Source organism: Manacus candei, unplaced genomic scaffold (assembly GCF_025592945.1).
Source record: "Manacus candei isolate 608988 ecotype Guabito, Panama unplaced genomic scaffold, ASM2559294v1 h1tg000056l, whole genome shotgun sequence".
Lineage (NCBI taxonomy): Eukaryota > Metazoa > Chordata > Aves > Passeriformes > Pipridae > Manacus > Manacus candei.
Genome location: NW_026138104.1, coordinates 5117892 through 5131267, shown reverse-complemented (window position 1 = coordinate 5131267; position 13376 = coordinate 5117892). Strand labels below are relative to the sequence as shown.

Below are 13376 nucleotides of genomic sequence, written 5' to 3'. Positions count from 1 at the left end.
TGTCATTGAGCTTAATATTAGGCTATGGAAAAGCTGAGCAATATCTGAGACAGAAAGGTTTTGTGAGGCTTTTGTTTGTTTGCTAAACACCACAGTTTGGATTTCACATACATTTTTCATGACAAATCCAGATTTAGAATTTGACATGAACTGTAGCTTTCAGTGAGCTTTGAAAAATTACAGCAAATGCTTGTTTTTCCACCACATTTTTACATGAAGCCTAAATTTGAGATATTGCTGAGAAAGGTACTTAGCATTTTGAAATTTTATTTTGCGGATTGTTTGGGGAAGCAAAAAGAATTTAATAGCTTCTGATTGTGCTGTCCATTCTTCCAAAGCACAATTTACATTGGTGAAATTGCTCACATGCTTAAATGCAAGAAGTTTTCTACACCGTTCACCTGTGTGTGCATTGTGGAGGGCAGAAAGAAGGGACAATGTTTGCACTTGCCAAGTGGTTGTTACTTTTCTGCATCTATCCATCTTACTTCTCTCAGGAAAAGTCAAGAGAGGATGTTGTTAACACCAATGTTGTAATTATTTCTCTTGAAGTCACTTAATGGTTGATTTTTAGCCAAATAGGCTTCCTGAGTCTTAGTGTGATCACATGAATTCTCAAACTGATGCCCTGGGCATGGAGACAGGAGTGCAGATGAAGAGGCCAACGTAGGCAAGTACTGGCAGTCAGTGCTTCAGTCAGTGCAGACTAAGACAACTGGACAAGGATATAGGCCTAAGTTTGAAGTTGGCCCTGCTTTTGGCCAGGCACTGAACTCAGATATATCTTCCAGCCACAGTTCTATTCCAGCTGCCACAGAGCAGTGCTCTCTGACTCACACAGACTTTGATGTTTTCTTGCCTGGGCAGACTCAAGGCATTTCCACCTCTGAGGTCTTTTCCTTTTTCCTTTCACCACTCATTTCTCCTTTTACCACACATGTAGTATCCTACTCAGACACCCTATAAGACAGCCAGCAAAGCAGGTATCTCCTTTTGAAGAACTACTGAAGAAGGTATCAGGGAGCACATGAAGCTAAGAAAATACTCTCAATATCTGTTAACAGTGAAATGTCTTGGAAATGTGAAGGACATCAAAGAAGGTTTAAAAGAGCACTTCCATTTCTGGCTCCTAGAAGTGGGTTCAAGAGAGAAAGGAAAACAGCCACAGGACACTGTTGTTCCAAGCTACTAATTCTGAAATGGCTTCAGCACACTTTTAAATAGACAGTATAAAGAGTAAGTGAAGGCAGAAGGAGTCTCCAACTAAAGACTGAGAAGATAAATATGGTTTTTAAACTTATTCTAGAAAGAATCCAATAAAAAAAAATGGGAGTGTGGGACAAAATGACCCAGAACCTTTAAGGAAATAATAAATTTCCCATTCAAATATCACTCAACTAGACACGAAATTTGATGACAGAGGAACCTACAGCACTGGAAACATGACAAAATGACAGAGTAAGAGAGAGAAGAAGAAGGACTTGCAGAGTCTAACACTGGAGTCAAAACAAGACAAAAAGCTGAACAGACCATTAAATTATCTGGCAGATTCACAAGCCAATAATATGCAAGTCACTTAAAAATAAAACAATAAAGACGGTCCATGATTTCCCAAACAAATGCAAACATTAACAGCGTACAAACAGCACGAGCAGGGCTGGAAACAGCATTATTAACATATTGGAAGAAATGAAAAACATTGCACTAAAAAGTGATTGGGCTATCAATTTTAAAGAAAGCAGAATGTTAACTTCAAATTGGACGCAGATGAATAATCTGGTGTTATCAGGACATGGCAGTTGTTCTTTTGAGAGGAAAGCTGCAGGAAAACAGATGAAACTCAAATGCTATAATAAAGATTTTATTCCCAACCAAAGAAGTTTATGAAATAAATGAACAGAAAACTAAGACACAGGAAAAGGTACAATCTATATACAGCATTGCCAAAGGGGGATAAAAAGCCTAAAAGAGAATAAAAGATGTGCCATGGTCTGTGTTTCTTCGCCGTAAAGTCCATATGAGGGGCATCAAGTCCAAAACAGCTACGGAAAGAGTTTGAGGGTTTTCCTCAGGGAGAGAGGGCCTGACAGAGCCCATCTACTTCCTGTTCCTCAGGCACAGAGAGCAGAGGAGGTTTTTCTCATGTGTGGGTCTCACCAACTGAACTTGAACATCTGGAAAAAAAAACAAACAACAAACAAACCAAGAAAGAACCCTGCCTACTGGTTTCTGATCCAGTGGGTTGACCTTTTACCAATTCCCTGTTTGGTTCAGCACACCTTGTTTGGGCCCACAAACATTTAATTTGTTCCTGCTTCATCAAGATTCCATCCATAATAGAAGTAGGGCTTACAGGGATGCCCAAATACAAAAATGGTACACTAACCTTTAACTACTCCATTTATCACACAGTACCATTTTACAGTCAATGATTTTTAAACAACAAAAACCAAAAATTCCATTATATGTTTCTACCCAATCAGTAGTGATGATAGATATGTAACCACTACTTGAAAGTGAAATTTGTATATCCACAGGATTAATACTATTTCTGTGCATTACTCCAGTGGAAATTTCTCCAATATCTGTTTTTCTAAAAATAGTTAACAGGAATTTTATTTAAAAAAAAGTAAAAAAAAAAAACTTTTGAGACCAGAAAAATGGATAACAATTTTTGGATGTGTTTGGAATGCCAGTACCACCTGAAAAGGACACAGTGAGGGGATAATTGACCTTGTCAGCTAGAAACAGTCTTTTCCTTGGAACATTTAACTCATTGATGCAGTCAATTACCTTCAGGTAATGCTTGCTTCAGGGGTTTTATTGCTGTATTCCTTTGAAATGAAATAGATTTACTACTCAAGTTAGACATATCTTGCCTGAAGTTCCAACAGCACTTTAGCATAATTTTAGCAATATTAAAATTCTCTCTGATTCTAGTACTGTACATTAAAAACAAAGCCACTGACATCTGTATCTCAAAACAATCAAATATTTATGAATCTTGCAAGTATTTTTGTCCATAACCCTGAATTCATTAGTATGTATAATAAAGGAGATTTATAGGTTCAATAGCTAATTGTTACTCATCCCATTATAAGTGTATTGGACAACTTTTAAATTGTTTTTATATCTCATAAGTGGTTGGGAGAGTCTGAGGGTCTTTGTCTTAAACCAGAAATCCTGGTAGAGTCAAAACAGGGCACAGCAGTGTGCCATGTTTTATGACTCTGTCTCCAATACAGTCTCTGCCCAGGAATCTTAGAGAGTTCAGTGCTGAGAAATCCCAGATGACAAGTCCTCAATAGAACTGAAAAGAGAATGGTTGGAATGTAAAGCCTGTGGCTCACACATGGGGCCCTTGTCTAGTACTTGTTGAGCACAATTAAAAAACTCAAATTCTTTTCTCTCCAAAAGAAACTCAGGACAAGGCAGACACAGATTCACATGAGGCAAAACTGGTTTGACCTCAGATGAGAGTACTTCTGCCCCTTCTTTATTTCAACTTATAGTTAATATTTTTTATTTTTATTTTTCCTTCTTTTTTCCTTTTTATTTAGTAAGAAAAAATTATAAATCTATACTAGAAGAAACAGTCTTGACTCTACAGAAGAGACAATCAAACCAACAACTGAATTAAGAAGGTACTGAATTTAATTGCTTATTTTCCGGACATAAACAATTCATGTTAATGTAAAATCCCATTTTCATTGCAGCTAAAAAACAGAGCAAAAAGAAGATTCAGAGGAAGCAAAAGAAACTTTCTACAACTCTTGCAGAAAATCAGTGTATGGAATTGCAAGCAGTCCAATACTTTGTTCGTTAACTCCTAATTAGATAGTTCTATAAAGAAGAATGAGTACTGCTGGATTATGTGTCCTACTGCAAGTCCCCAGACACTTCCTATATTGTTTATTTTCACAGAAGCAATAGGATTTAATTCTACAGTAATTACTTCCCAATTTTCCTCCAGAACAGAAGTATATTACATTTCCTACTAAATTGAAAATGGATTATATCAAGTAGCTGCCGTCTTGCAACTCACTGATAAAAGAACAGAAGGAAAATATTTTAAGAGTTTGTATTAATCCTTGAAAGGTGCTGAATCCAACAGCAACTGTTGGATGGGAAAAGTAGATCTAAGAACTGAGTGTTTGGGCCTCTGTAGGATCAATACTAATCTTGTTTAATACTCACTGGAGAGACTATAATATGTATCTGCATCAACTTCCATTACATGTAAGAGAAATTTATATATATCTTTCAAAAAAATCAGGCATTCATATTTCTTTCCAAGTTTTAACATTAATCTGTCAATTAGCTTCTTCAGCCTCTGTCTAATTGTGTACTCAGCTGAAATCTACACCAAATATCTAGCAATGCCATTTTTAAAAAATGCATTCAAAGTTTTTCCCAACACCGGAGCATTGGCATTGTAGTTAAACTTCGAAGCTTGACCAAAAGGTCTTTTCTCAACATGAGATTAGAATAACAAAGCTCCAAGCCTAAACTAGTGAACTAGTCTACAGAATGGAATAAAACGTCAAAGGGGATGTGGGAGTTGTTGATGGAAAAAGAAAAGTGCTCAAATGATTCAGTGAAAGGACTGCATTAAAAGTAGTCTTGAAAAATGAGGGGCCAGAAACCAGAGCTTTGTTTTGTAGAGAAAAGGTGTACTTTTTCTTAGAACTGTCAAGGATTTTGAACAATGTTAGCCAGTTACCAGGATTTTCTTAAGTCACTATCAGTTTTAGCAGCACTATTTTTGAAACACGTTCTCTGAGGCTCTTTGAAAGAACTCAGTAGACATTTTCCCAATCAACAGTGCCTTTTTATTCATTAAATTCCAAAAGCTCAGTGGTTATATCTGAAAATTTCAATCAATACTTTCACTACATTTTATCTTTGTACCTTTCGTTTCAGTTTCCAGAGTCTTCAACAGTCATCATGACCATTTCTGGAGAGCAGTGCAGTGAGACCAAAGTCATCTCTGGAGACAGATCCTCCTCATTCTTTGTTGATCCAGCATGTGCATCATGTGCCTTTGTAGAGCACAGAAGCCTCTGCACAGGGCTTTTGGAGACAGCTCCTGTGGGCTGGACAGCTAGCCACAGAAATTTTACCCACACAGTCCGGGTGTGGGGATCTACAGGTCAGCTTTCTTAAGAAATCTTGCAGTTTTGACACAATCCTGTGCTAGGACATCTCACCCTACAGACTCAGAGCACAGCTAAACTATGTCATGACTGCTCCCAACCGCCCCACTAGATGTCTAAAGTTTTTTCCATTAAACTCTTTGATACAACTTGTATGTAAAAGTTAACTTTTGCTACTAGTTGTAAAAGATGCACTGCCAAAACTGATAGAAAGTGAGTTTCAAGAAGCTCTTGCTCACCATTTCATTAAGGAATATGTTTAGAAAAGACCTGAAATTACGACCTTATAGACTTCACTCCCTCTCAAGGTGCCCCAACATTTTTTACCACCTCTTTTCTTGTCCTGTACAGAGGATGAGCCCTCTGAGACCATACAAGGCAATTCCACCTGTAAGGAAGATTGGTTAGCAGTAACCTTCAATGTGGGCATAAAACTGAAATGCTAATTATTAGGCAATACTCTCATCAATAGCAATAACAGAAATAGTTTTTTACAACACTAGAGAGAGAGAAATACACAAAATACAAGAAATATGAAATATAAAGAAAGAATCATAGCTTCCCACTTGAATTTATATGACTGTGTTTTCCTCTTGTGCATATTTAAAGGTATTTTACAGAAAATCATTTGAAATTCTGTACACATGCTGCCCAGCTGAAGACTGAATACTATATTCCATGAGTAACTACGATGACACTGGGCTTTGCAAAGTCAGAAAGAAAGATTTAGCAGGGACCTGAGACCATTTTGCTGTTTTCCCAAAATTAACATTATTTCTACCTGTGAACAGAGCACTAATTCTAGTCTACCACTTCAACTGCAAGGTCTTTGTGCTGCCACTGCCTTTTGCAAGGTTTCCTTCTTCCAGACTCATTCCACCTGGCAGAAACTCCAAGTTTTATTCAAAGAGAATGAAACAGAACTAACCAGACTGAAATCTGCTGGATGTGCAGAGGGAAGTGAAAGGAGTATTCAGAAAAGGATGAACTGAGGAAAAATAAAGCAAGAAGCAATGACAGAAATAGATGAGTAAGAAAATGATACTTTCTTCATGTGCAGCACTGCTCATCACTGAGTAACAACATCCTATCACTGCTCTTGTTTCCCTGCACTTACTTCCACCAGTGACCATCTCCATCCCCACTGCACACTATTCATCTTGAAACTCCTTTGCAATATTGTGCAGAAGTTTAACTTTCAGAATGTGCCAAGCAGAAGATACTGACATTACAAATACACACTGAACTAACACACTCACATGTATAGCTTGTCTCTCTCTAAAAATATAATTAGACCAAAATTTTTCCAAATATTTTCATACTGCCAGGCTGGCAATGTTTTGTATAAATCTTTCTTCAGGTCTGAAACAAAACCAGTAACTTGTGAACTACAAATTAGTTGAGAACAATTGTTTGGAAATTAGTTTGATATTTTTCATCAACAATTAGAGACAAGGCAGCTCTAAGTGTCAAATGGGTGGATGCCAGAAGGGTGAATGTGGTGAAGCACCTCCTCTAGTTAGTCACAGAAGAGCAGTGCCTCTACCTCCATAAGGAGGTGACCATGAACACCTACCAACCAAGTCTCAGGTACAACTCAAGATTGGCCAAATTCTACTGTCTTCATCGAAGTCACCAATAGGACACTCCTTAATAGAAACCAGCATCCTCTTCTACTGTAGTCAAACAGCACTACCTTTATTTTCCTATTATGAATTATCTTATCTAAACCAAATGCACACAGCTTTCCAAATGACAGAATTACTGAAGAACTGGTAGCAGGACACATAATCAGGCAGGACACATCCTCTCACCCCTATCTGAACTTCAGAGAAAGAAAAATCTTTCAGGAACAACTGTCTCTCAGATACTTCACTGATTTGCATGAACCTTGCCACATTTGGTACCACTATACATTCCTTAAATCTTTAATATCATATTTTTTTTATTAAATACTGAATCATTTAACAACTATAGCAGAATTAAGAGCTGCTTCAGAGAAGACATCCATTACATCAACTGCAACAGAAACGACGTAAGCCATGAAAGCCTATTGGTGGTACTGACCACTGTGACTGTTGCTATTTTGAGCACTGCTTACCATTAATGATGATCTAAACCTTGTACCAAAACTGCTATTTTACTTGAATTTAGCCTTCATATGCAGTAAGGATATAGTGGAGACTACAAATCATCATCACAGCTAAACACATAGCAAGGTGACAGTTCAAATGTTACAGATCCCTGCAATTTCTGAGTAGTAGTAGTGCAACTTTGCAGCACACTAGAGGAGCAACTGTCAATCAACTGAAGTTCAAAAAAAAATAAGGCATGTCATGGACAACAGACAGAAGTTATAATGAAATATGCCAGGAATTGTATTCATTCTTTTTGTTGTTTGTATTCTCAGATGCAGCAACAATAAAAGGTGTGGAATATAATTCTAAACATAAATTGAGGTGGTGAAGCCACAATAAATGACTGAGGCAAAATGTTTTTAAGATACAGAACTGAGTTCAAATTTATTCATACCTCACCATAAGCCTCCCTCTCACGGAAGTGATTCAACTTTCCCGTGTCTCAGGTAGATGCTGAAGTATACAAGCAAAAGCAGATTTGGTACTGTTAAACTGATCCTTTCCTGCCATCTAGGGGACACAAACTGGTGTGCAGAGGACTGTCTTCTGTTACACACAGGGAAACTTTCTATACAAAAGGTTTCTCTCTACCCAGCAAAACAAAAATCAACTTAATTGAAGAGTAACACACCTACCAAGAAACAACCCTAACTGATAAATAGCACAACTATTTTATTAGAGACCAAACTTGTAACAGTTTAATTCTGGCATAATCCTAAAATTTTCTACAGTAAATTTCAGTTAAATGATCAGCAAAAATATTGAGGTGGTAATTTAAGCCTCACTTTTATGACATATAACCATGTCTTCTGAGCTACACAGCCATGAGAAAAGCCTTTTGATTTTCCTTGATTCCTCAAGACAGCAAGATGTGTGATGCTATAACCAGTGTGTCACTGTCAACAGCCAATAGAGAAAGAAAAAGGATTGTCTGTCAACCCAGAAAGTGAGGAAGTCAGAAAAAGCCTAATTGTTTCACACCTGATATTATGAAAATTTAGCTTAGAAACTCAGAACTTGATTTTTAATACATCACTAATGTGAAGTCTCAAGTCTCCTGCCTGCATGGCGGGCATACACATTGTGTAAACATCATGTACCTTTCCAATGCACCACCCTCCAGGAAACGAAACATAGAACCACTCAGTGTTGAAAGACCATCAAGGTAATTTTGGAAAAAGTTAAAGGTTTTTCCAAGATGCAAGTTTCTATTGATAATGTTGGCATTGTGACCAGGTTTCTCATACTTGCTCTCCTCACTGTTGCCTTCCAGACTCTTTCATAAGGCAGACTCTAAAAATGAAAGGAGCAAACTCAGCTAAACACTAAGCATAGTCAAACGCACAGGCAAAAATCCATACAAGTTTTTTCCCACTCTTTTGTTTGGATTTGTTTTGTTCTTACTTTGAAAGGGAACAATACACTAAAACAAACTCCCTTCACTAAAACAAACAAAGACCCACGCTTCCCATGGCTGAAACGATGTGACAGTCCCTTCTCCCAAGATGAAAAGAAGCAGGTGTCCAGCCAAGATGTTTTGAGAACTGGCTACAGCTGCACATGATGCAGGCCCTAAGTCTGCCCCACTGAACAGACTGGAGATGAAATTAAAGTGACAATGCTACCCTTGTGAGATACCTATTCACCAAAGAGCACTCACAAATAAGAAACCTCTCAAATTTAACAGAACAACTCAATTTTATTTTGACAACAAATATTTTGAGCAGCTGTGCCCAAGTCCTCTCCCCCTTACTGTGTGCCGTGTGTTTAAAGAGCTGGAAAGAATCACTCGTTTGGGGATACTGAAGCTCTTTACCACCTACACAAGAAAGTAAAAAAAAAAAAAACAAATAAAAAGCCATGTGCCAATGCATTTACAGCAGTATAATATAAATCTGCATAAGACATCTTAATTTCTTGAACTTAAGTTGATTAACACCGTTCTTTGGGAACAACACATTAAATACAGAATATTTTCAAAGTGCAAAACTATCAGCAATATATTTACTACATTCAGACTAGCAAACATTATGCAGTATTTGGCAATGCAAAGACATGCAGTATTCTAAGGCACACCTTTAAAAATAATTTTAATCAAATCACTTCTGGTTTAACGGGCACTGAAGTTATTAAAAACAGACCCCCAAAAATCCCACACCAGGCCTTTTTAAAAAAAAGACCCAAAACAAATCACAGCAACAATGCTGTGAACAAATTGATATTATCAATAAAACTGTTGTAGAAAATGAAGTTATTAGGTGATCAAAATCATAGCAATTGTCAAGAATGTTTCATTTTTTAAAGATATTCAAAGGTTTTAAGTGTTAAGAAATTAAAAAAAACCCCTTCCATTATTCTGATATTTTAAGGTCTACAATCTGATCATTTCCTCCTAATCAAAGTTATATGTATTCCCTCAGGTGAGACTGGATTTAGAATCAAACTACAGATTTACAAATGGTTTTAGTCAGAAGGCATTAAATACAAAATCCTTGTTTTTAAACAATCAAAAGGCTATATATCCAGATAGTGCTCTTTATAAGTATTCAGGATTACATTTCGAATTACATAAAAATAAACTTGAAAATAAATTTAAATTGCAAACTGAAATTAAGTCACCAAAGAAGAAACATCATTCATACTTTTATTTTATTTTTTCATTTATGATTTTCTTCCCTAAGAACAAAAAAAAAAATCTTATTTTCGCACATTAGAACAGCTGAACATCAGAGCAAGCAGCTTTATATCAGATCTTAACCTTGCCTTGCATTCATCTTTTTCATACACTTTTCACCGATTTTCATTATTTTCTGAGTTTTTTACTTAATGCTCAACAGTCTTTCTCCTAAATGTGACTTTTGTTAACCAGCAACAATATACAACTTCATTTAACCAATCACTGTTTCCACATGTATTCAAAGTCTTTTTAACATTTATAACAACATATTTGTTGATACTTTTAAAATTTCATTCAGTTTTGTTCAAGTAAAAATGGAAGCAAATTGAAATTTACAAAGCTTAAAATTTTATTAAAGAAAAATCCATGTGCTTGAATTATCAAAACAAGATTTAACAAAAACATTTTGTCATTAAAGGCCTACAATCAATTCGCAAAATGGTTCTGGTAACCAGACTCCACGTGGTTTTTAGGCATGCAGAAGTATAGAATGGTGCTTTTGGAAGGCCTGGCAAGCATTTATGCAGGTTAGGTACCTGACTGCTGCTGGGACTTCACTAGGAATTAGGTGTCCACTATTGGTTTTGGTTTGTTTTTTTTTTTTAATCCTCATACTTTTTGGGCGTTTAGTGGTCAGGTTTTTTGATCCTTAATGTTCTCAATTAATTCCGTATCTTTACATTATCTTGATAGATCTAACTTCATTCCCGTCAAATTGAATTAAGAGTTGCTAGGTCCAATCCTTCACCACCTGTTTTTCAAATTTCAGGTGAAGGAATCTAACTCAAACACCGCCAAAAGTTCTCTCCTTGTGCAAATAAGACTAAAACCAAAAATTAAGGCAAAATAATTTCTCTGCAAAAAGTCTGAAAACATATGTGATAGTAGGTAAATAAATGTCAAGATTAGCTTCAGTCTGAAGTCTACAGACACAGCACCATGGTATTGTTTTGTTTATAAATCTGGCTTCCCTTTTGATTTTGCATTCATTTAGAAAACAGCATTCTCACTAAAAGGTGAGGAAGGCTCATGTATACAGAATTAAAAACTTTAACAATATACAGCAAGTCTACACGTAACACTGGTTGCTGTTATTCCAAATTTAATTATTGAGAGATTTATTTTTAAAAAGGTATTCAAGTTCTAAATGACTACTCTAGCACTTAATAACAAAATTTTTTATCCTCTGTACAGAGATGTATTTTCAAGTAAAAGAATCATCTCCTAGAACTACATATCAGAGAAACTGAGACTGAAACAGATTTTTTTTAAGGCAGAAGTTCCACTGTATACCAGGTTAAAAGCCACCACAATATTAACTATAGCTAACTCATTAAGGACTTAAAAATTCATATTCGTAACTATTAATTCCAGTGCTGGCTAGAATGCTACTGATGTTCTGGGAAGTCTAGCTGGAGATATGGTTATCCTCAGAGGTTAAAGAAAGCTATGGCAGAGTAAAGTTAACCTAATCACTACTTTTAATCATTAAATAAAATGTGCTCATTTATGTTAGTAAGTTATACAAACTATTTAGAAAGAGGAAGTATGAAATACTGACAATGACAAAACAGATTTTAAAAGGCTACCATCAAAAAAGTTAGAATACATATTCAGAGGAATTTCAATGCCTAAAAACAGATTCACATATGTTCATCCACCGGAAGATTAGTGTATTAAAAAAAGTTAAGAAAATACTTTTGTGTTTCAGTTCAACTGCACTTGATTCAAGCACAGCTTAGGAGTTGGCTGATATAAATTAAACATGGTCACTGCCTCAGCAGCCAAAAGTACAGAAAAATGTACATGTTCACAGGATAAATAGAAGTCTCTTCTTTTGGAGGAATAAAAAAAAAAGTAAAAAAGCTATCTCACTCCAATACGGGAGGTCATCCACTCCAAGCCTTGGCATAATCTGAAAGATAAGAGATGTTATTGGTACTAGTTCTATCCCAAAATCTTGAAAGTATTTTCTGGCTGACTTTATGTGTAAAAACATCTACTTGAAATAAATTAAATCAACTGGAAATGGGATTGAAAGTTGAGCAGAGTAAGCAGTGTTTTAAGTTAATTCTATAGGCTTTAACCACAAGCAAAAGGTCATGCATTCTATTTTATTGAAGTTTGGCAGCACTTCAATTTTTTTTCGTGGTAAACCTGAGAGACACTACTCCTAAATGCTAACTCATAAGCACCTGGAACCAAACAAGTTTTTCTTTTTCTACAGATTTCCCAAGAAAGACTGCTTACATGAAAGCTAGACCTTTATATACTAACTAAAAGACAAAGGGCAGGTTAACCAGACTGAATTGTTTAACGAAAAGGCAGTGTATCAAGAATTCCAAAATCACATTACAAAATTAAAAGTATGTTTATATTGAATAATAAGACTGCATGGGATCTAATCTGCTTACTAACTCAATCTCCATCTCCATTTAAAAGTCTTCCATTTTAGAACATCGGCTTTCCTTTGATTTTCTAGCGATCTAGTTACCTTGTTTGTGCCCCCTAAGTTTTACCTTTGTAAAGGAAATCATGACTTAGCTATCCAAGAATGCTAACTTCATGAACACAGGGTTAATCTCCCTAGACTTCTGTCAGATCTTTCCAAGGAAGACTCAGCTCAGCAATCTAACTCTGGGATTTTTTTTATATATTGGTCTTACTATTGTCACAGTTTAAATTATTCTAAATATTCTTTTTTTTTTTACAATAAGAAAGAAGCAGCCTATGATGGCCACTCTTTCTAAACTAAAGTTCATATTTATTAATTATTACTTTCTTTCAAATGTCAAATTGGTTGAAGATCTTAGTACATAAACTGAGTATTTAAAAGTGACTTTAGCAAAATTGGTAGAAGGACACCAGAATTAACCCTTAGAATGAAACAGAATGAAAAAACCAGTTTGTCCTCAGTAACGCATCCCACCCTAAGGAAGTTAATGTCACCATTCACTCTTCAAGATATCTCCATTACATTAGAAAATACTTCATATTAGAAAGTGAGGAAGATGCTCTCACTTCCCAAATACTCAGTTGGATTCACTATTTTTGATGTCACAAGACTGCATTATTATAAAGGTTGTACAACACAGCTGAAAAAAACCTCTAAATATTACACATTATAAGACTGCTTTAAAAATCAAGATGAAAAATTAGCACATTTCACACCTACAAGCAAGGCATTATTCAACTTGTTAAAAGGCATCCAAAATTGTTTTTTGATCTTCACAGACAAGAGATCTAAGGAAAGTTCAGCTTCCCATTTTAGTAATTGCTGGCATAAGGTATTCAAATTTCAAAATTAGCTACATTAGCCAGATATAAACAAAATGTTAAGTATTGATAACAATTTTGGCTTTTTATACCTTTTCATCTAAACTATGTTTCAATGCTTATCAAAAA

The 13376-nt window shown here is 35.7% G+C and overlaps 1 protein-coding gene across 6 annotated transcripts in view; it reads right to left on the bottom strand.

Annotated features, from left to right (window-relative positions):
- Window positions 1-1845: 1845 nt before the first annotated feature.
- The window catches only part of ARL5B (ADP ribosylation factor like GTPase 5B), a 28504-nt gene continuing 16973 nt past the window's right edge, over window positions 1846-13376 (bottom strand). For 4 of the 6 annotated variants that reach the window (XM_051802484.1, XM_051802486.1, XM_051802481.1 and 1 more), the window contains 2 exons: window positions 11847-11886; window positions 1846-9113 (listed from right to left, as the gene is read on the bottom strand). In XM_051802484.1, coding sequence (XP_051658444.1) covers window positions 8994-9113; window positions 11847-11886 — 160 coding nt within the window. In that variant the 3' untranslated portion in view covers window positions 1846-8993. Of the gene's footprint in view, window positions 9114-9921; window positions 11887-13376 lie in introns of those variants that run through there. The other 2 variants (XM_051802485.1, XM_051802482.1) reach the window with 1 other exon arrangement.